Genomic DNA, 24,917 nt, shown 5'->3' on the forward strand with positions numbered 1-24,917 from the left:
ATTACTCGTAGGTCCATTTTGTCTCATGTCAAGGCTATGGATTGCGTGGCTAAATCGGTTAAATAGAACCCATGCAACAGTTCGGGGTGTGGTCGTTCGTAAATACCGATTGTGTCTGCGTCATACTGTCTGTAAATACGTGCACTTCCCGTCCACGCCACTGTCACCAGGCGATCATTATATGCAGCAACGTATACGGACTTGTAAACATTCATTATCTTTGTCATGCAACGAACACTTCCAATGCCCATTGTATGGTAGCCACAATAGTCAATCAGAGAGGGTCGTTCAATTGCTAGTCACGTGAAGGCAGAATAAGTTTCCTGGTGCACAGACTCGCCGCCATGGAGGGGGTCAGACTCGTTGTCCTGCTCTGTATCTATGTGCTGCACTTTACATCAGGTAGGTGTCTATATTATAACTTAGAAGGAAAGTCCTTTGTATAATTGTATGACAAATATGGATCTCAATGTCCATACTACCATGTGATCATGCGGTTTCGTTATTGCGTCCACTCCTGAGAACATCTAATAAATATCATCTTGCATGTTTAATAGATAACATGATCATTATTTAGAAAAAAAACCACGTTGCTCCATCAGGACTTAAAGGGCTTAAGTTATACCTGTGCAATAGACTCTAAATGTCTTTGTACTGTACTCTCTCTCTCTCTCTCTCTCTCTCTATCTATCTCTCTCTCTCTCTCTCTCTATCTCTCTCTCTCTTTCTCTCTCTCTCCATACACAAACTCGTCACTTCTAGTCAGTACACAAGCACGTCCTCTCTGGTAAGTACGCGATGACGCCCTACCTAGCCAGTACACAATGACGCCCTCTCTAGTTAGTAATAAAGGACGTCCTCTTTGGCCTACACACACGCGCCGTCTCTGGTCAGTAACAAAGACAGAATCATATTCTCGTTTGTTGGTAATAATGACGTTCTCTCTCATCAACACACAAACACGTCTTCTGAGGTCAGCACACAAAGATGTCATATATAGTCAGTACATGAGCACCTTCTCTCTGGTAAACACACAAGGACACCATCTTTAGTCAGTTATGCGGGAAGTCCTCTCTGGTCACGATACAAGCACATTTTTCTTGTCCGTAATAAATGACGTCATCACTGGCCAGTACACAAGTTCCCCAAACGAACTCCATGGGTAGATAAGTTCTACAAAAACTGAGTAAGTAACTGTGTTACTCTGTTTGATTGTCATGTTATCACAGCCAGAATATCTTTGCAAGGGTTCCAGTACAGCACTGATCACCAGTAACCTTCGCTTGACGAAAGAGGAGACTAGGTCGTGAGGCTCGCTGACTTGGTTGATGACGTGTTTTCGTCCTCAGATGTCGTAGGTCGTTGCTTAAAATATCTAGTACTAGTTTCTCTGGTCCAGATTGAATTAGTTACATATTGCCGTGATGATAAACATCCATCTTTGAATAAGAATACACAGCTTGGTATCCACGATTCTCTAAATTCTAATATAAAATACCATATTATTATCTGTTACTTTAGTCCGTCAGGTACCTGGTGATGTGCCACAAACTTCAGACATATAATGTCTTATCATAACAAAACACACTGAGTATACCCTCTCAAATGTCGTTGAAGAGTACACATTTGAATCGTGGTCACATTTTAATATTATTAATATTAAGTTTTTTTGCATACAGACATGTATAGGTTCAGTGCATCCCTAACTGAGAGAAGGGGTTTCAATTACAGTTAAGATTCAGCATGTGATGCTTGGTCATTATATGTGTCCATCATAGCATATTTAAGTTTGTAGGTCAAGTTCATTCTCTAGATCACACGTTCACTACATATTTTCTGTTAATGAGAGACACATGTTTTTGTTTGGTGTTATTGACGTGGCAAGGTTTAACCTTTGTGTGCGTGCGTGCGTGCGTGCGTGCGCAAGTCCGGTTTTATAGTTTTCGAGCCACGGTTTAATATGTACTGAATGTGTACTCTGAGACGGCCAGACAGTGATGTCATTAGAGTGTGAGAGTCATGAGACGGGAAGTTATATCTTTGGACTCGAAGAAATATCATTGGACTGGAAGTGATATCATTAAACTGGAAGTGATGTCATTTGACTTGAAGTAATATCATTAGACAGGAAGTGATATCATTAGACTAGAAGTGATATCATTAGACGGGAAGAGATATCATTAGACAAGTAATGTCAACAGAGTGGAATCTTCACTTTCGACTCTTGGCCCATGAACCAACCACCCAGGTGTCTGTGTAATCTCGAGGTACATGCAGCTCGAGTGGCACTGTTGTATTCAGTATGTTTGTAGGAGTACACAACCTCGGTGTACTTGTATCATTAACCCAAGTGACAATGACCCATTGGACAAGGGGGCCATCGGGTATCATCAGGTGGTTCCACGTGGTATGGGCTGATCGACGGCTGGACAATGCCAATAATAAGAAGCCAATAAGTTCGCGTTTAACGAGACACAGGAAAGTTATAATTTGCAGATATACTACGGTACATATACGAACACACGACAGACACAGGAGGGACGCACTTTAATGAACAGTGTGCCTGAAGTATGTGTTGTAACACGGTATACACGTACGACTGAATCTACACGTAAACAACACATGGACATATGATATAACATGCTATCAACAATTGTGTATAACAGTGTATCATCAACACAGGGCTGTGCTGTATTGCATGTATCATGTATAAACATGTAACATCAGCTAAATGGTGATAAAGATATCGCATGGTCTATGATATACTTTGTACCTATGTGAACATGACGAAATGCAGTGTAAACATCACATTATGCCTAATATGTTGGTATATGACACAGCCTTGAGCCGCATGCAGAAGATGGATGATTCAGCGAACACAGGTTGTTTGTTAGAAACTCAAAATACGCAGAGAATCAGATTTCTCTTTCAGTGTCTCCATTCGCATTTTTAGATAACTCTGTTAAATCTTGTATTCCAAGACTTGGGTGGACAATTATATATGTCGGCCTGCATCAGAGAACATACTTTGTCTGGCCAGTTTTCAACAGCTCCCACCAAGAAGTACTTCCACACCATTACTCATTGATATCTTATGAGTGAGTGAGGGAGTGAGTGAGTTACGCCGCTTTTAGCAATATTCCGGCAATACCACGACAAGGGGAGACCAGAAATGGGTTGATCTCATTGGAACAGTAACTTGTTGGTCATCAGATACATGTCGCCTCTTGGATATATTCGACTCTTCTACAACAAATAGTGCATGGTAACACAGATGCTGTTTTAATTTAATGAAACAACTCTTTTCTGGTTAAAAATAATCAGGTTGTATTTTATCATTTTCATCAGCGAGCTAGCAGCTACTTAGACATATTTCGTTAAACAGTACCACTTGAGCTTTTCTTGAAGACGCTTTTTTTCGCACTAATTGATAATCTATAAAGAAGCAAAATGCGTTGTGTAAGGTCTCTTTGACGGGAAACATTCAAAGAAAAATAAATACAACCTATAGCCCATGAAGTAAACTGTCCCGAGTCGTATAGTTTACCTGGTCGGACAAAGGCATGAATTCATTACAGACTATAAGTTTGATAAAAAACAGAGCAACGAGCGAGGACAAGTGGCGCTTACATATCGAGAAAGAAACATACTGTGTGCAGTGCCGAAAACACGGCACGTCCTAACCATAAGGATGAATTGTGTGTCAAGTACGCAAGACTCCGGCAACTTACGATTGAAATGTAAATTGCATATTTTAGTCTATAATCCGGAAAATATCCCCATTGCCTCGTGGTATGTGTACATCACTGGAGGTTAGCTATTGTACATTTGTCTAAACTAAGACGCACTTGTTAGCAATGTCTGTGACGTTAGGACATCGAATACATACTTTGACATGAATAATATAACACCCTGTGATACCCTTTATATAGATATGTTGTAGTCTGTAACAAGTTAATGTAATTAATTTCCAAGGCCTCGCTGATACGTCGTCATGGCTGACCGCACCTGATCATAACTGAGATGGTGTCGTGAAGTCAACCCCAGTCCGTGGGTACATGCATACCTAGTAGGGTAATGTAGGGAGAAGACCTGTTGACACGCTACCCAATTGTCCTACATTGTAACCATAGATTGATCACAGCCGAAGGTGTGTTGCTCCTTGAGTTACATTCTTGAAAATGTATAAACACGCTCAATAGATGTGCAGTGAGCGTAACGTTTAACACAGTTTGTCCGGGTATTTCACTTCCTCGTTCGTAAACATGGCGGGTGTCGGGATACTCGGTGTGGTGGTGATAGTGGGATGGATACACCTGACACGGGGTGAGTAGAACAGATCCTTCTATTTAGAGGACATGTTTATGTGTTCCTCGAGTATGTATATATCATTGAAAGGTAGGTGTTTACCTTATGACTTAGAAGGAACGTCCTTTGTATAAATTGTATAAAAAAGGATTTCAGTGGCCATACTGAAATGTGATCATGAGGTTTCGTTATTGTGTCCTCTCACTCTCTCTCTCTCTCTCTCTCTCTCTCTCTCTCTCTCTCTCTCTCTCTCTCTCTCTCTCTCTCTCTCTCTCTCATATATTCCATAAACAAAATTATTTAACAATATATGCCAACTGAACATTATCAGATAGGAAGTGTTATATTGTACCTGTCTGAGTAATCATCAGTTATTATACGTCGTATAAACTTAATGTGTCAGAAACACCCGAAGTGACGCAGATCGTTAATGTAACATCTTGTTGAAACCCACGACCTCGGAACTGATGCTAACAAACCAAACATCTTGAGATTGGAGAATGTTGGATTAATACCCACGAGCATCGAGCTCAGAGAGGCCTGGGGCAGTGGGACACCAGTGGGCCACCCTTGGTTAGAAGTGCGTTGATACCTGAATGAGTTGGGGTATTTTTATCCTTTTAAAAGATAATGTGGAGGCATTGTCCACATTGTGAACAAAAAACATATAATCTACTTCCTGGGGATCTATTGCGTGTCTATAGCTTCAAAATGAGAAAGAGGATGTAATACGATGAACGAGCAGTCCGGGTACAAGGAACATTTGTACATTGTATACCAATAAGACGTGAATCACTCGGCCTCATTGGTGATCCATGATTGTATATTGTTGTAAAGTTTCCTAACATGTTGTGTCAATTGTTTATCTGCCTATCTTCTATGCCAAAGATTCTTTTGAACGAGCTGGACATAATGCATTATATTTTATCACTAGAAGTGAAAGCTTGTAACGCTCGACTGTGCCTGTGTGTTCTGCAGGCTTATCTCGGCAATGTAAATGTAATTCTCGCATTCATATTGTTAATACATCTTCCATTTAAATACCAGGAGTGTCCGTAATAAGCAAAGGTATCTTACAGGATATAAGTCTGAATATGATGTAGTTGGTTTCGCTGAAACACATCTGGATGAATCTGTATATAATGAACCTTCACAGTGGCAATCATTACATGATCCAGTTCGGAAAGATAGAAATGCCTTGGGGGAGGGGTTATGATATATATCACTAAGTGTTTAACACACAAGAGAATAAGAACTAGAAAATATTACTGATGAAAGTATATGGATAAAAATATTTCTTCCTCAAGGGCCTTTATTACTCTGTGTTGTTTACAGACCAGAATACAATTCTTTACAGTTTTGGAGTCGTTTAGATAATTATATAGAAGTTGCATTGGATATATCTAGTAAAATCGTGATTGTCGGTGAGATAAATGAAAATTTATTATCTAACAGACAAAAGCATATGCACGAAATTTTACACAGAAAAAAAATAAGAAATGTTATTTTTGAGCCCACCAGAGTCACTTCTAACTCTAGCACACTTTAGATCCAATCATTGTTAGTGAAGATGTTGATGATAAGGTCAGTGGTGTGATCGACAATATCTGATCACAGAGGTGCCTATATGGAAATGGACACACATATATGCACCAAAATAGCTTATAAATGCAAGGTTTTATGTTATAACAAAGGAGACATTGTTAATTTAAATGATCTCATATACATTACAAATAGGTCTGTATTATTTAAAGAATGTACAAATGTTGATGATATGTGTGAAGTGTTGTATGAAAGATTGAATGATTTTGTAACACAATGTATTCCATCTAAAATTGTCACTATTCGACCAATAACAAACCATGGTTTGATTCAAATTTCAGAAAGGAGTGTCGGAAACGTAATAGGTTACGAAAGAAATAAAAAAGGAGTAATAAGAAGACAGATATTATTGCATACAAAAAACAACGCAATAAAATCAACAACATGAAAAGTTTTGCGAAAGGAAAGTTCTATTTTAACATCGATGAATTTCTTTCAGAAATAAACATAGTTAATAAACAATCATATTGGAAATTAAGATATATTGTCAAAAAACTCTGGAAGAACTTCAAGCATTCCCCCGTTAAGGAAACAAGATACAGGTGACTGTCCCACTGTATTTTCAGATTTAGAAAAATGAGAGAGATTAAATGAATACCCTCCATATCTACCCTAACTGAAGAACGGGAAGAATTCCCATATTTCAAGCAAAGCACTGAGAGTATTTTTGACAAATTAACTGTCTCAGAAAATGAAATATCTGACGTTATAAAATGTCTTCAAATTATTAAGGCATCTGGTAAAGACAGAATAAGTCATAACCTATTAAAGAAAAAAGTAAACAGCATTAGTTTTATGTTTTATGTATATTGTTCAATCATTCATTGGCTTTAAATGAATATCCAACAGAATGGTGAAGAGCGCATGTTATGCCATTGTATAAGGCGATCATTCAGTTGTGACAAATTACAGACCAATAACACTCATTAGTTGCACTGGTAAAGTGTTTGAGAGAGAGTTGTATTTAAAGGGGTACTGATCTAACGCAATTCCCCGGACTGGATGTTGCCTTTGTTATTGTTTTTTCCTCCGTGAGTACTCGGATGATACGCAACGCAACTGAGCGTGACCAGAGACTGGGCTACCGTCTGCAAGGACAGTTAAATAAACTTGGAGGCTGGAGGCAATATTTGTTTTACGCATTTTTGCATTAACACTGATTGGTTAACTGTGATCTATAAAGATTTCGACAAAGGGCGCATGTTAATTAATTTCTTCAGCCTAAACAAACAGACAAAAAGAACGGCGGAGCTCATCGGATGTCGTCATTTGGAAATACCCCAGATGGTTATAGCTTAATACTAAAAAAGGTATACATGCAGTGAAAGCATTTTCGGATTTCGGATTGCGTCGATAATACGATTACTACTCCCTTGTTGTCATCCACGTTTTCTCGTCTAACCCTACACTTGTGTATTTGTCGTCATTCACTTGATGCTCAGTTAATGAATTTATTACAGGTACAGTTAGTGGTAGCACCACTTAGATTACCCGCCAGAGGTTCCCATTTGGCATTTATTGTGTCTGGGGTAATTATTCAATCTAAATCAAGGTTTGAAGAGTGGTGAAATGTGTGTTATGTAATATGCACGTGGCAGCCCAGCAAGAGATGAATGATCAGTTGATTTACTTTTTTTTGTAAATCAACGGATCGTTCCAAGTCATCAAAGGATTAACAGAAAATACGTTGATTGATTAATCACTGTTATCTTGCACAGTGGATATGTCAAAAGTGACTGTTTACATGTCTAGGTTTACTAAAACAAAGGGAATACACTCATATCATGGCGTGAAGTGCCGATGTAAAAACAACATACTTTGTACAAAGGTTTAACTGATAATACGTTGATTGATTGATCATTGTTATCTATCACACAATGGATTTTTTAGAAACCGTGGACGTTATGAAAATAGTTGTCACATGGGCTTTCTCAGCCGACCCTTGAGACTTGACACCTATGTGAAACACCTGAAACAATCCAAGTGATCAGTTGAGAAACGAACACGGGTTATAATAACCCGAAACGATATATATCTTTTAAAAGACTTGATTGTTACAGAGACACGTGACATCGAATAAGTTTCTTTGTACAGCTGCAGACGAGTGGGATATTGTTCCTTTGTGTGCATATTCACGGATACATTCCTCGAACAAGGAAGCTGCCTAAAATTTATACACATCAATTTGGTGGGTTGTAATTATGGTATTTGCATTTTGTTTTCCTTCATTTGAACCGATAATTCGTTCTTGTTTCTCTACGTCTTGGTTGGAAATTCTTCAATGCGCGATAGAAGTTGTTTGCACAGGTCTTTTCCTTTGTAAGCGTGTGTATATTACCGGCAATTTGTAAAATGTGATTCTCTCAGGCAATTTATAAAATGTGTAAATATTTCAGTCACTTTGACTAAAAAAATTGTCCAGATTGATTAAGACTATCAAAAGGGCCTACAAACATCACAACAAATTATTATGTAGGATTAGAAGTCAAACAACATAGAAATGTACTTTTCAACGTAACCTTTTCAGTCTTTTGGTGATGACATTAAACATCAAAATGTTTGGAATTCGTTATCATAATAATAGAAATGGAAATGTGTTTCAGTCAATTTGTAAAATAACTGAATAGTTAGACGTTTAATAAATATGTTACACATTTTGACAGTAAAATAATATACACACTATAAAAAAAGCAATGCTCAGGTGAAATATTTACTTTGTGTTGCAAGTCAAAATAGTGTAAACGAAAATCGCAAAATTACCAAGCAAGTGACTTATCAAAACTTCGTCACCATTAACGATGCTACCCACAAAGATACCTACATTTCCTTATTATCTCGAAAACTGTACCGGTATTAATAAGGGCGTATGGTCACATTGATCAACAAAATGAAATAGCCATAAAAGTGACTAATGCGCTTACGAATGGCGCAGCAGAGGTCGCGAACTAGTCTAGATTTCTGCTATACATTCGGGTACTCACTTGGAAAAACAATAACAAAGGCAACAACCAGTTCCGGGGAATTGCGTTAGATCAGTGCCCCTTTAAGCATCTTTATAACTATTTTCATGACAGTAAATTGTTATATAAATAACAGTCTGGCTTTCAAAAAGTCCATTCCACTGTCCATCAATTAATTTATATCTTCAGATAATAGGGAAACATATTTATGGTTTTTGCGATGAGTCAAAGGCATTTGATCGTGTCTGGCATAGAGGGCTTACGTACAAATTAGCAATGTATGGTATAAAAGGGAAAGTACTTGAATGGCTGTCTAGTTACATAAGCAATCGTATTCAGCCATAATTTGTAAGCGGGGCTCTATCCAAGCCAAGGATTTTGAAAGCTGGCGTTCCACAGAGGTCTGTGTTAGGCCCCTTTTTATTCATTGTATTTGTAAACGATAAATTAGATTGTATAACAAGACTCTTTGCTGACGATATAGCACTCGGCTTTTCTTCACCAGATAATAAACTAGTTGATTCAACTCTAAATTTAAACCTAAGCAAGCTGTGTAACTGGGCAAAAAGCTGGTCAATGAAATTCAACCCAGATAAAACAGAAGCGGTTATATTTTCATTAAAAGATGTATCAGACGTTATAACCCTGTACTTTGATGAATGTAAAGTTAAGAATGTTCAAAGTCATAAACATTTGGGTATAACGTTTGCATCAAACGGATAGTGGTCCTCTCACGTAGATAACATAATTAAATCAACATAAAAAATGATAACTTCATCGAGAAAATTAAATTCATATTGAACAGAAATACATTAAATAAAGTATATACAATTTTCATGAAACCCCATTTCGAACATGCGAATGAAGTGTGGGGTGGGTGTTATGTAGAATTATCAACTCAGAAAATCTCCAACTAGAAGTTGCCAGAACAGTTACTGGGCTCAACAAAGCATACTTCGCACAAACATCTGTTTTTTTAAACAGGATGGGAAACGTTAATAGAACAAAGGAGGAAAGGTAAGCTATGTTTGTTCTACAAAATACAAAGTAATATTGCCCTAGCTTATCTGTTGTCCGTAATAATGACGTACTCGCTCATCAACACACAAACACGTCTTCTAAGGTCAGAACACCAAGATGTCATCTATAGTCAATACACGAGCTCCTCCTCTCTGATCATTACACAAGCACGTTTTCTAAGGTCAGAACACAAAGATGTCATCTATAGTCAATACACGAGCTTCTCATCTCTGACCATTACACAATTACGTCCCTTCTAGTAAGTAATTAAGGACGTCCTTTCTGGTCAACACACAAACACGTCTTCTAAGGTCAGAACACGAAGATGTCATCTACAGTCAGTATAAGAGCACCTCCCCTCTGATCAGTACACAACGACGTCCTCTCTAGTAAGTAATAAAGGACGTCCTGTTTGGTCAACACATACACGCGCCCTCTCTGGTCAGTAACAAAGACACAATCACATTCTCTGTTGTCCGAAATAATGACGTTCTCTCTCATCAACACACAAACACGTCTTCTTCGGTCAGTACACCTAGATGTCATCTATAGTCAGTACAAGAGCACCTCTGCTCTTATCAGTACACAAGCACGTCCTACCTAGTAAGTGATAAAGGACGTCCTCTCTGGTCAACACACAAGGACATTATATTTAGTCAGTAATGAAGGACGTCCTCTTTGGTCAGTTCACTATCATACCCTGCCTGGCCAGTATACAAATTCGTCCTATCTAGTCAGTTCTCAAGCACGTCCACTCTGGTCAGTGCACAAGTACGTCCACTATCGTCAATAAACAAGCATATCCTCTTTATCCTCAGTTATGCGGGACGCCTTCTCTGGTCACCATGCAAGCACATTCTCTTTAGTCAGTAATAAATGACGTTATCACTGGCCAGTTCACAAGTACGTAATGTCTGTACAAAGGGAAGTCTTCATTGGTTAGCACACAAGCATGGTTACTTGTGGTGTCCCATTCATGACAACATGCAATTCCCTGTTGTCAGGTTACTTGATGAGGAAACCCTTTTTACTTAACAAGAAATGACAAATATACTCTATGTATTTCCTCTATTCTGGAGTCTCAGGAACGTACAGGTGAATCTTGATACGAAACGGTTAATCAATGGTTAATCAAGATCGTCATCTTATAAATGATTAGATAAGTTCTACAAAGACTGACTAAGTGACCGTTTGAATATCATGTCAACAAATCAAGAATATATCCGCTCGGATTCTGGTATAGCACTGATCATCAGTCACCTTCGCTTGACGTAAGAGGAGCCTAAAATGGACAGGGGTCGAGGCTTGCTGACTTGGTTGATTTCGTGCTCGCAGGTCGCTGCTTAAAATATTTAGTAGTGGTTTCTCTGGTCCAGACTGAAGTCTTGACATATTGCCGTGATATAACTCGAATATTGTTCAAATAAACTCAAGTTCATGCTCATACGTTCACTACATATTCTCTGTTCATGAGTGAGTGTGTGTGTGTGTGTGTGTGTGTGTGTGTGTGTGTGCAAGCACGGTTTTATAGTTTTCATGCCACGGTATCAACATGGATACCCGACGCAGCGTACTGACTCTAAGACGGTTAGGGGGTTAGTGAGTGAGTGAGTGAGTGAGTGAGTGAGTGAGTGAGTGAGTGACGCCGCTTTAAGCAATATTCCAGCAATACCACGGCGGAGGGAGACCAGAAATGGATTAATCTCATTGGAACAGTAACTTGTGGGTTATCAGATACATGTCTCCTCTTGGATATATTCGCCTCTTCTACAAAAATAATGCATGGTAACACCGATGCTGTTTTAATCTAATAAACAACTCTTTTCTGGTTAAAAGAAATCAGGCTGTGTTTTGTCATTTTCATCAACGAGCTAGCAGCTACTTAGACATTATTCATTAAACAGCACCACTAACATCTTGAGCTTTTCTTCAAGAAATTTATTTTCGCACTAATTGATAATCTGTAAAGAAAAAAAATGCCTTGTGTAAGGTATCTTTGACGGGAAACATTCAAGGAACAACAAGTATTTGTCACAAAGTGACGAAATGTCCCCCGCCTGTATATACACCATAGTACCAAATATGAAGACAATCCAGCGATTAGTTCTTGAGATATTGCGGCAACACCGTTTTCCAACTCCAAATGCAGATTTGCCTGCTGTGACCTTGAAAATGGGGTCAAGGTCACCAAAACCGACTGGCGTCTGCGGTGTCTGTATATACACCATAGTTCAAAATATGAAGAAAATCCAGTGTTTAGTTCTTGAGATATCGCTGCAACACCGTTTTCCAACTCCAAAAGCAGATTTGCCTGCTGTGACCTTGAAAATGGGGTCAAGGTCACCATAACCGACTGGTGTCTGCCATGTCTGTATATACGCCATAGTTCCAAATATGAAGACAATCCAGTGTTTAGTTCTTGAGATATCGCTGCAACTCCGTTTTCCAACTCCAAAAGCAGATTTGCCTGCTGTGACCTCGAAAATGGGGTCAAAGTCACCAAAACCGACTGGTTTCTGCGGAGTCTGTATATACACCATAATTCCAAATATGAAGACAATCCAGTGTTTAGTTCTTGAGATATCGCGGCAACACCGTTTTCCAACTCCAAAAGCAGATTTGCCTGCTGTGACCTTGAAAATGGGGTCAAGGTCACCAAAACCTACTGGTGTCTGTGGAGTCTGTATATGCACCATAGCTCCAAATATGAAGACAATCCAGTGTTTAGTTCTTGAGATATCGCGGCAACAAACAGGTGGGACGTACGGACGGTCGTGAATACTACATCCCCCGCTTCGCGCTTTCGCGCGGCGGGGGACAATAAATACAACCTAAAGCCCATGAAGTATACTGTCCCGAGTCGGATAGTTTACCTGGTCGGACAAAGCCATGAATTCATTACAGATGATAAGTTTGATAAAAAACAGAGACTCGAGAGAGGTCAAGTGGCGTTTGCATATCGAGAAAGAAACATACTGTGTGCAGTGCCGAAAACACGACACGTCCTAACCATAACAGCGATGCACCAGTCCAAGTACGCGAGACTCCGACAATTTAATACTGGAATGTAAATTAGTAATGCATAGCTTAGTCTATAATCCGGAAATACCCCCATAGTATCGTGGTATGTGTACATCACTGAAGGTTAGCTTTTGTACATTTGTCTAAACTGAGACGCACTGGTACGCAATGTCTGTGACGTAAGGATATCGAATACATACCCAATGAAACAAGTTATGCAAGTGAGACATGTCTAGGCGACCCTGTGACACCCTTTATATATATTAGGCGAAATAGATATGTTGTAGTCCGCAACGGGTTAATGTAAATAATGTCCAAGGCCTCACTGAACGTCGTCATGGCAGACCGCACCTGAGCCTAACTGAGATGACATCTACCCTACCACCCTGCTACCACTGTCGTGATGTCAACCTCACTCCGTGGGTCACATGTATGCCTGGTTACGTAATGTCGGGAGAAGAGCTGTTGACACGCTACCCAACTGTCCTTCATTGTACCCATAGATTGATCACAACCGAAGTTGTGTGGCTTCTTGAGTTACATTCATGAAAATGTATAAACACGCTCAGTAGATGTGCAGTGAGCGTAACGTTTAACACAGTTTGGCCGGGTATTTCACTTCCTCGTTCGTCAACATGGCGGGTGTCGGGATACTCGGTGTGGTGGTGCTAGTGGGATGGATACAGCTGACACAGGGTGAGTAGAACAGATCCGTCTATTTCGACGACATGTTTATGTATTCCTCGAGTATGTATACATCACTGAAAGCTAGCTATTGTTAATTTCACTATGTATAAATCAGTTGGGTGGCAATCTAAGAGGTTGGTATATAATCGACTCGGTCCACCATTTGCATGTGCAGAGAAAACAGTGTTGATACTCAAAATGAACCTGTATAATACCCCATTATACAAATGGGATTGCCCACAAGTCTTATTGTTTGCCATTATTGTATTTACTTTCAAGTCAGTGTCAGGATCACATATGCCACATGTATTTCAGTTAAATGGAATATACGTTGTTATTTAGCAGGTTCATTTTTTCGAAATTGTAAGCACACAGATTGTTCGGGTGGTAAAATGATTAATAGCATTTCTACAGACCTGGGTTGGTGGATCCGTAAACGTTAATATTAAAGAAGGTTCAGTCATATAAGAAATCGAAAACAAACATAGTATTTGGCAAACACCCCTCATAACACCATCAGATGACAATGGCATCCTATACCCCCGTAGTATGCATTGTAGCACAACAAAATCTGCATTAAGAAGTTCCCGAACACCTGGTGTCATACCTGATTATCAGTGCTCCATTTAATCACCACCAATGCCTCTCACACCCAAATGAATCTGTTTCGGCTGATAATCGAGATTGATTCCTCTCTGACGCTGACGTTTCATTAACAGTTAATGGCATCTACAGTAGGTTGAAAGAAGCAGAGGTTGTTCGATACTATCATTTACAACGCATCATAGCTAAACGATCTACACGGGACCCACATGTAGCACTACTAGGATTATGAAAAGATAAAAACACATCTGAGCTGTTTATGTGAATTAACATCCACAACATAGGGATACACGTAGGGGCTGAGTGGGTGCTGGGAGTAGTTGCCTCATTCTTGCAGTGTGGGTTCGAATCCCGGACGGGACTCAACCAAAAAAGGTACGAGAATGTATACGTTGCTCTCTAACATTTGACCACTATCTAAAAGCATTGTGTGTTCAACGCGTAGGCTCGGTGTATTTCATCGAGGATGCAGATTTAAAATATCTTAAAATCAAAAGTGCACTCCAGTGATTTGACTTGTGAACATGAGACAGATTCAGATTCACCAGCGCGCGCGCATCGACTTCTTTCAATTCTATAGATGGTAATGTGTATCTGTTTGAATCATTCAGATATAATTTCACATTATACATATATGGTTATGAAAATAAAATAATAATACACCCAAAAGCAGACATATTGTATTGAACTAAAACACTCTTTTCTCACTCTTTGAGAATCTGAACGTAAGGAAGTATCATGCGTTGTGTAAGGGCTCGTTTCGTGGTAACAGGAAGTAGCCAGAGAACAGTAAACAGACACTAGTTATAATCACAGCACATTAAGTAAAATATCCCGAGTCGGAGATTTCACCTGGTTGGAGAACAAAGCAATTGAGTCGCTGGGGTCTTACAACTTAGCAACGAGAGAGGACACGTTGAATACGTTGTTATTTGTTAATAATAGTGCAGGCAGAAATATTCCATCTATATCACGGCCCTCTGTACATAATCAGTTTGGACAAGACAATCCAGTGACTGTGGTCATGAGCACCGATCAACGCAATTGGAGCGAAAACAGCGATTTACGTCATAAATGAAAGAATCGTATGCACATGGAATAGGTGGCATCCGCATGCATGCTCGAGCGACGGCATAACCCAAGCATGCAACACATGTTTGATGAACGTGTCAACTCTGCCAAATAGTTGAATGTTGAACTGTGTGACGGAGATACCAACTTTATAGCATTTGGGGTATTCAAGCATGTTTGTATGTACACAACACAATCTACATTAATATAGCCTGTGGTCCATGTTGTGTATGTTTTTACAAGTGCCCTCACCTTTCAAACACATGCTGTCATCAAGATTTGATAGTGATTCATAAACACATCTTTATGATGGAGTCGGACAACACTGCTTCTAGCCGATATTTATTATGATATTGGAAAGGGTTTTGTAGCTTTTAGTTTTAGTTATGTAAATGGTACAGAATATAATAGTATTGAATGTAGCTGAACACACGATTTCTATGTTGTAATGTGATTATGCCGCGATGGTGCCGCAATCCCCTGATGTTCTGAAAAAGTAGTTAAGTCATGAACAATAGTGCAGAAAACACGGCACATTATAATCATAATAGTGCTGCACTTGTGCGGTGAAATTGTGTGACAAGATAGCGACACTCGGGCTATTAAATGTAACGTAGTTATGCATATCTTTATTTGTAATCATTAATTGTGTGCTGTGTAGTATTACAGAGCTAAATGCAAAATAGTTCTGTCCCTCGTTGTAATAAGACATGCCACACATAACGTCACTATAGATATGTAAAATTCAGTTACACGTTAATATTTGTTGTTGATACTTGTATAGTTTTTATGATGATATTGGGTGGGACACAGATTCTATATTCGCGCCCATCTTCGAATCTAAGACCTGGGTCTGGTACAAGAACGTTTTTTGCTCCAGTAGTGGGTTAGAAACAGATCACGAAGTCAAGGTAATGTATAAAATAGCGATAGTAAAAGGGAACTGCTATCCGTGGATAAAAATGTTTATAAGGAATTGCTCACATCGCCAGGGCAGGTAACCAAGATGGCAGCTACCCTTCTACCACAAGTGTGACGTCAACCGTACAGCTGTAGTTCGAAGGGGGTCAATGAAGATAGTGTGATCTAAACGCAGCTGTGTGTCTCGTTACATCCCTGCATAGAACATGTATACATGAGTCCAATCTGAAAAGGATATAGTGTATCTGAGGAATTTGTGACAGGGATTTCAATCCTGAAAAATGAAGACATTGGACATATGATTGTATTAGACATATGATTGTGTCCTTTATTAATCTTATTGTTTGAATCGGAAACGTCTATTAAACTCCCCTTTTTAAACCAAGTGTTGTTATGAATTGAAGGCGCCCCCTCATAAATTCAAATGCACATAGTGTTACATTATCGCGAGTGAAAAACACCTCTCAATGTATATGTGTGTAGTTAGGGTAACGTTTAACACAGTATTACTTGGTATTGCAATTGCATATTACCGTCTGTGTGGCACGAGGTACATGTAATTATATACAATTGCATATTTTGCATCCTTCCCCAAGTTTAACATTTTTAACTTTAGGCAATGCCTCACTATATATATTCTGTTAATCTTAATGTTTTCTTAAGCTGGCTTTTAAACAGTTATTCCATGACATTGTGTGACCATGGCACGAAGGCGATTATCAAACGCCACAAGATGGCAAATAATCATCATGCATAATGCAGGAATGTCTTGTAATGCCATTGGTCGGAATTTTGGGTATCATCACACTGTCGTTAGCCATTTAGTCGAGAAACACTAGATCACCACAACGCTTTAGCATGGTGTATTGCTCGACAGAACTGGAATCCGAGAACTTGGAGATGGATCCGTTGGTCAGACGAAAGTCGCTTTCTGCTTCACGTCACTGAAGGTAGAACAGGAGTTTGTTGGCACTGGAACACGGCCTACATCCCCAGGAACGTTAAACCGACTGTTGCATACGGTTGGGGCTCGGTAATGGTTTGTGGTTGTACCTCTCATGATTGCAGGTTGGATTTTGTCACTATAAGGGGCAACTTAAAAAGGACTCAGTACATTCGGAACGTTTTGAGGCCAGTCGTCGTTCCTCATTTTGATAACAACCCTCTACTCGACCTCAGTACATGGATGACAATGCCAGGCCTCATCGTTCGCATGCAGTCGTGGATTCCATGAGGACCAATGCAATAACGACTCTACCCTGGCAAGCAATGAGCCCAGATTTGAACCCCCTTGAACATGTTTGGGATATTTTGGGGCGGCGCATACAGGCTCGAAATCCTCCGGTACAAGATTTACGCCAAATGGAAGCAGCATTGCATCAGGAGTGGTTGTTGTTTACCCATCAAGAGATTCAACGTCTGACTGGAGGCATGATACGTAGGGTGGATTGCGTCATCCGAGCACGAGGCGGTTAAACCCGCCACTGATCTGTTTCATGTGTCATATCAAGTAGAGACTTTAAGGAACATTTTCACATGAAACATCAAACGTAACTTGTTTACTTAATCCTGCAGCGTCATCCTTTTTAGGTATTGTCTAAGGTCAAAAACAGTACCTGTGTTACCATGATGTTTTTAGCAGGAAATTTCAATCACAACTCATCAATATCTTCTTTATTTGTTGTCAAATGTTTGTTCTATCTGATGACCTTGGTATCGCCCTGCTCCTGTGGTCAGTCATCCCATATGCCATGATGTTTGTCATTTGTCATGGTTCAGAAATAGGGGTGTGATTAACTATTTTCTTTGTGTATATGTCACGCGTCTTCATGTAACCCGACGATACTCAAAAGGGAGGACCCCATTTCAAGTCATTCTCTATGGTGAACCGCTTGAGATATATATTATCGTCCATCAGGGAATGTCATGAATAGAGTAATAGTCTTCCTGGTGTAGAGTATCAGGGTGATGAGGTTTTATGGTTGAGGAGAGCGGTGGCCTATACAAAATGCTTGCGTCAGGCACTTCAGTTAGTTTTTAAAACTCCTTGTCGACCTCATTGCTAAGAAAGTTAAGTAAACATTTCATAATCAGTCGCCTCAGTAGATTCAACATAAACGCATGCTACATTTGAGAACGAGGGTTTATTCGACGGGTACAGTGGTAGAACCCTGTCTTTATTCATAAGATATATCCGTTTATTGTACGATTATATCATGAGCATGTGATCGTGAATCACAATCAAACAATATCAGATAATCAATATACCGAAAGCTTAAGTTTTATCCGGGCAAAAATTCAGATTCATATGCATAATGAAACAGATCAGCAACACGGGGAGCACAATTGGTGCTCATGAATATGCTTACTTCCACCGAAAATGTCTTCTCTGTAACTGTTATCTTCAGATGGCATTTGTTTTCATTTTTGACAAATTTACCTTAACCTCCAAAGATAGATATTTCAATGTATCTATGGTTACAACGATTTGTTACAAAAGCCCCACGGTGAAGGATTGAGGTTTTCATGTTGTCGTGTTGGATGGTGGTGAACAATTTGAAAAATCAAATGTTTTTTCAGAATTGAACCTGATTCATTTCTGAGATTGTAAATAGTCAAGCAAATCCTTTGAAGATACCTTTGCTGGACGTAGCAATATTGTGGTAAAAAATGAGTTACGTTTTATTTAGGTTTAACTCGATAAGTACAACACAAGCCGATCCGCTGCTCAGGTCACGATCCGCATGTGCTACCTCACCGTTCAACATAGCTTTCTGGGCAGCCTGTGTTGTGGGCTTCTTCACATTTTTAAGAAAATCGACTCTGCCACCCTCCAATTTGAAAAAGCCCTGACAAGCAGTTATGTATTCGTTGTGCCACATGGTATAGTGATTAAGGGCTCTTTACAATTAGACATAGCAAAACTATCCAGTTTGGTCAAAGGATTCTGCAAGTTCCCTTGTGTAACATGGCCGGCTCACTCTTTAGTCCAGTAACAAGCTTTGCAATCTCTTCGGCAGATCCAGAACATGATACCGGTGACATGCCATGTGTTCTTATTCTTGGACAAAGGTCAGGTTAACTGTGTGACTCGCGATATGTTTGTCAAGACGTTGCGCCGTGTGCTAGCGGCGTGTGGGTTATCACCTCAAGATTACAGTGGACATTCCTTCCGGAGGGGTGGCTGTACTTTTGCTTTGAATATCGGCATGCCACAAGTGCTGATACAATTACATGGTGACTGGAAGTCAAACGCGTTTGAGCGTTACATCACAATTGAAAAGGATTTGCACTGTAAATTCGCACGAGCTTTAGTTGTATCAGTAAAATACAAACAAAAACAATAAAAGCAATATAGTCTAGGGAATGACAACCGTTTGGGGGATTTGGAGTTATTTTCACATTGTTTTAACACATAAACAATTTGTTGTCAATTAAATATTGACCTATTTCCCAAAGAGTTTGTTTGTCTTTTCTTGATAAGAGTTAGGTGGTAAATAATTAGTAAAGCTATATTTAGGTTTAACTCGGTAAGCACAACGCTCAGGTCACGATCCGCATGTGCTTCTGCTACAGCGAGGGCACTGCACCTCACCCATGACGCTCAGTCTTCTCCCAGCAGGCGAGAAAGTAAGACTCCAACCCTCCCTCCCAGGGCTCGTTCGTTCTTAATTATTGTTTCATGTTGTACATTTCAGTTCGGGAGGTATTTTTACATTGATTTAACACATAAAGAGTTAAATTTATCTTTGTATGAGTTTTATGGCAATAGACCGATCCAGTCCAGTACGATAAGCCCCGCCCACAAGCTGCCATCCTCGTTTTAGGCGTTAGGGGGGACAACCACTGGCTATTCGCTATGGCGTCACAGCTGGCGAAACCTGAATGCGCGGGCGATGAATTTGGCTCAGAATGCTTTGTTACCAGTCGTGTGTCGAAAATATCTAAAGAGAGTTATATATGATCTGTTTTGGGTTCTATTTTAGTTGTCAAATTGCATATGGGGAGTGAGAATGGGTCATATGTCAGATGTAATGGTGTATCGGCCAATGAGAAAGTCACCATGGCTGAAAGTTAGAAGTGTGCACTACTTCGAAGCACTCATCTCCGGCAGAGCATAATATATTGCCAATTTACAGCATGTCAATAATATATTATTCATCCAAGGGCGGGGTAACTAAATTTTGTTTTTACTTTCCATGGTAATTTAAGTGTATGGGAAGTACTTGAAACCGTAAACACAAGCACAAGTTACAAATCATGTGGATATCTATAAATAGATTTCAACAGTTACATTGCCCACGTTTTTTGTCTGGTGCTCTTAGTAAAACTAATATAACCTGAAAGACATAGAGTTAATGGGTCTTTTTAATGAATAAACATAAAAGAATAGTCGATAAAATCAAAGCATTACATTATTTCCCCTCACTGCTCCTTTGGTTTTATTATATACTCTTCAAAAAAAGAAACTTGACACTTACTTTCAAAATGTAATATTATGCGATTGTTTCAAAATCAAACCATAATTGAAACACTGTTTGAAGATCAATGTACACAATGTTCAAAACATTAATCGTGTCACCTAGACAGACACACGTACACGATACAGTTAATGTCACAGGGGTACAGAAAATGTCAGTATCGGTTGTGCCCTACACGTGCATCAATCACCGTTTGACACAGACGACCCATAGATGCAATCAAGTTGTCAAAAACACGCTGTTGATGGTGCTGCCATTCATGCTGAAGTGCATCAAGAAGCGCCGGAAGTGTTTGGGGCGGTGGATTCCTTCTGCGAAAGCGTCGATCCGACTCGTCCCACGGATGCTCAATCGGGGACAAATCTGGTGACCGGGCTGGCCAAGGTAATGTCTTGATGTTGTTGTGCTGTAAGAAGTCCTGACAAACACGTGCAATATGCGGTCGAGCGTTGACCTGCTGGAACTGTCCGCCATGAACGTTGACGTGAGGAAGAACGTAAGGATCAAGTCTCTGTAACGCACACCTGCCAATGCACCTGCCACATGCACGAGAGGCGTCCTACCACCGTGATGAATTCCGGCCCATACCATGACACTCCCGCCGCCAAATGGGCAACCTGCTGCACACAGTTGGGGGCGTAACGTTCACCCCGACGTCTGTAGACACGTGTGTGTAGGAAACGGGACTCGTCAGTAAACAGCACATTTCTTCACCTTGCACGTGCCCATCTAACCCTCTGTTGGCACCAAAGCAGACGGTCCGCCAGATGACGTGGGGTCAATACATGACTTCGAACATATCTTCGTGCAAAAAGTCCAGCCTCCTTCAGTCTGTTGAATACCGTTTGATCCGATATTCTGCGTACCCCAGGGATCTGTGTGGTTGTAGACGTGGCTGTTGTAGTGCGGTCTCGGAGGTGTCGCAGGCGGATGTATCGATCTTGTGCTTGGGTTGTCACCCTTGGTCGTCCTGACCTTGTTCTGTCGTCGACTCTGTTGGTGTTGTTCTATCGGGTCCACAGTGCGGAGATTGTCTGTCTGGATACGCTGAAGTGCCTGGCCACTTCTTGCTGAGTTGCTCCAGCTTGTAATCTCCCAACGGCGTTGTTCCGTTGAGCTGTATTCAGTCTTGGCATTCTGTCACCGCCTCTACTGCCGTTATAAGGACTGTATGAATAGCCGTTGATGTGAATTTTTATACTCATTCAGCAGGGGGGCCGGCATGCCTAAATGCAGGATCCTGTGCTGCACTTTTTTTACTGGCGGTTGCGTTTGGATGAAGCTGTAAAATTGATCCCCAAATGCTACGTTTTTGTGCTTTACATGTGTTTTCGCGAATTATAGACACATCATCTTTCTTTTTGACTTATTTGGTTCTCATTTAATATAATTATTTTAGATATTTGGCAAAAGTGGTTTCCATCTATGTCAAGTTTCTTTTTTGGAAGAGTATATAATAAATTAATCATAAGATATATATTATTTAAGCATCTATGGGGTTGGACATGTCACCAAAGATAAATCTAAACCTGCTCAGAGACTTATATTCAGCCCCAAATCTGTATTAAATGTCATTAAACTGTCCCTCTTCAAAAGTTTTAACATGTCTATGCCATCCTGAAATAATGCAGAATGTAAGGAAATTATACGTTATTAGTTTTTCCCCATTCTGTTTGCATTGGGCACTTAGAAATTCTAAATTTAGATAAAAATGCCTGGTCAAACTTCCAGAATATTGGACTTAAAAAACTGTCAGTATTTAGGTAAATGTATTATGAGAACAGTGGAAAACATTGAGAGGATGAAAGATAAAATGAGCACCTGTAACTGCCATGGTTATTGCAAATCAATCGGATCCATGTTCCAGAAAAGTGAAACCTGCGATGGCAAAAGTATCTGAAGACACAGTCTGCAGTACTTCCAATCAATTAACATTCATTGATAAAATATACCACACAAATTAAAATTCATATATGATCTTTTATTCTAAAGACTTGTCATGAATCCAAGAATTATAACTGTTAACAACTAAACATGTAAATCAAGTACAACAAATATCTCATAAGGAAGAGAATTTATTGATGTCATCTTTCTTCTTAATTATGAGGAACACCACCATCCTTCCATTCTCTTCCCTATGTGTATCTCTTCTAAATGCCATCAAAAGACTTAAATATGTCATAAGTTCAAAGCTTTAATCAACAAAAGTACCTGTTGACATCATGATTGCTACTTAGTAAAAAGAAATAATTAGGACATAACACTAAATAATATATATTTTATTTTACAAATGACATGTGACAATTGACAAGAATAACTTATGCATGAATCAACATACATTTAAATGCAAATATCAGGTAGCTAGACACCTGGAGTTCAATAGATATTTAAACATATATCCCAAGTATGCCTCACAAATATTGGTGTGAACATGACATTTCCTCACATAATACAAATACACACAGACAGGGATTCAGAACAGTTCCTTTGCTAGGATACTGACTGATTGTCATCCATAATGTCCTAAAGTTTTCTTAAATTTGGTAAAATCATATCAAAAGATAAAAAAAAACACTTGAAAATGTCCCGAAGCCAGCAAAATCACTTTGAAGTAAATATAAAGCTAATTATCAGCATAATCATAACCAAAACTTGAACAACATGTAAATAACCATCATCCTTAATAAACACTAGTTCTTAAACACAGACAGACAGACAGTTTATTCAGTAAGAAGGCCATAGGCCCATAATACAGACAATGTTTGATTGCATGAACTACGCATGCCAAGGAAGTAGTCGATTTAAGTTTCTCTTAGCCGTTGGACTTTATATAGATATAAACATGTGTTATATACAACATCAAAGTTTTCTGATGAAATAATTTCAGTAAAAGATGTTACAGTTTGAAACTTGATATACTGTTTAAGATACATATTTCTTAGGGCTGAATAACGCTCACATACAAGTAAAACATGAAATTCATCTTCAATAAAAGGTATACCATTTTCTATACAATATTTACATAAACGTTCAGTGTATGGGACATTTGTGTATCTCCCCAAGTCAATTGCAAGTTTAAACTTGCTACATCTGAAACGAGTCATACATATTCTCAGATGTACTGGTATGGGGAGTGTAAGATATTTTTCTACATTCAACAGGGATTTAAAATGTTTATAATAAAAGGTATCAGATATACTATTGATAGAACTACACCATGATTGTTGAAGGTTATCAAATAATCTTTGCTTAAAAAGATGAATAAATACCTTCACATTGCCAACATCTTGTGTTAACCATACATATCCAAAACCTAATTTAAACAAAATATTCTTAATGTGAGTAGCCCATGTGGTGCGACCAGAATGGTCCAGTGATTTGAGCATTAAATAACATTGGCGAGGCAGTCTGCGCTCGTCCAAACGCAGTAGCCTGCACCAATACTTGATGGCCCTTGTGGTATACACAAGTTGGAGAGGGGCTCTTCCGCACTCTCCTAAAACCATTGCATTGTTTGTTGTTTTACCTGTATTTAGAAACCATTTACACATTTTGTTCTGTACATCTTCAATAATTTTACAATATGAGATGCCCCATATTTCTGCGCCGTAACAGACAATAGGCACAATCATAGCATCAAATATCTTATATAAATCTTGACAGGGTATATTACCAACTTTCTTTTGATATCTATATAATGTCATAATGGCCTTGTTACTCTGTGCAGCAAGAGTATTTAGTGCCTTAGTCCAAACAAGTTTGGGCGTGAACACAATACCCAAATATCTATAAAACGACACGGTTTCAATATATACACTATTAAATTTCCATTTTTCATAATGTCTAAGGGGTCCACCATTTCTGAATACCATAACTTTGGTTTTCTTCAAGTTTACCTTCATGCCTGTGGTATTGCAAAAATGTTCCAAGGCATTGATCTTCTTTTGTAAATTTAAAGGTGTATCAGCAATAGATGACACGTCATCAGCAAACATAAGTGCATATATTGCTGGGCAGTCTTTAGTTATAAAGACAGTTTGTCCTCCATAATTTTCCATAAAATTTACAAGTTTATTTATGAATATTAAAAACATCTGAGGGCTGAGGATGCATCCTTGACGGGTACCTATATTACACTTAAAGTATTTGGATAACCCAGTAGGTGTTCTAACACAGGCACACAGTTTATTGTACATTGATGTAATAATAGACAGAAACTTTCCGCAGACACCAATATCAGCCA

General features: G+C 39.2%; 1 protein-coding gene across 4 annotated transcripts in view; it reads left to right on the forward strand.

Moving 5' to 3' along the window:
* Positions 1-312: 312 nt before the first annotated feature.
* Positions 313-24,917, forward strand: part of LOC124122790 (receptor-type tyrosine-protein phosphatase epsilon-like) — a 67,149-nt gene continuing 42,544 nt past the window's right edge. Inside the window, exon 1 of one of the 4 annotated variants that reach the window (XM_048400590.1) lies at positions 313-402. In XM_048400590.1, coding sequence (XP_048256547.1) covers positions 345-402 — 58 coding nt within the window. In that variant the 5' untranslated portion in view covers positions 313-344. Of the gene's footprint in view, positions 403-4,073; positions 4,327-13,347; positions 13,608-24,917 lie in introns of those variants that run through there. The other 3 variants (XM_046485929.2, XM_046485928.2, XM_046485931.2) reach the window with 3 other exon arrangements.

The sequence above is a fragment of the Haliotis rufescens genome, unplaced genomic scaffold, assembly GCF_023055435.1.
Source record: "Haliotis rufescens isolate VD_foot unplaced genomic scaffold, xgHalRufe1.0.p SCAF_2, whole genome shotgun sequence".
NCBI classification, from domain to species: domain Eukaryota; kingdom Metazoa; phylum Mollusca; class Gastropoda; order Lepetellida; family Haliotidae; genus Haliotis; species Haliotis rufescens.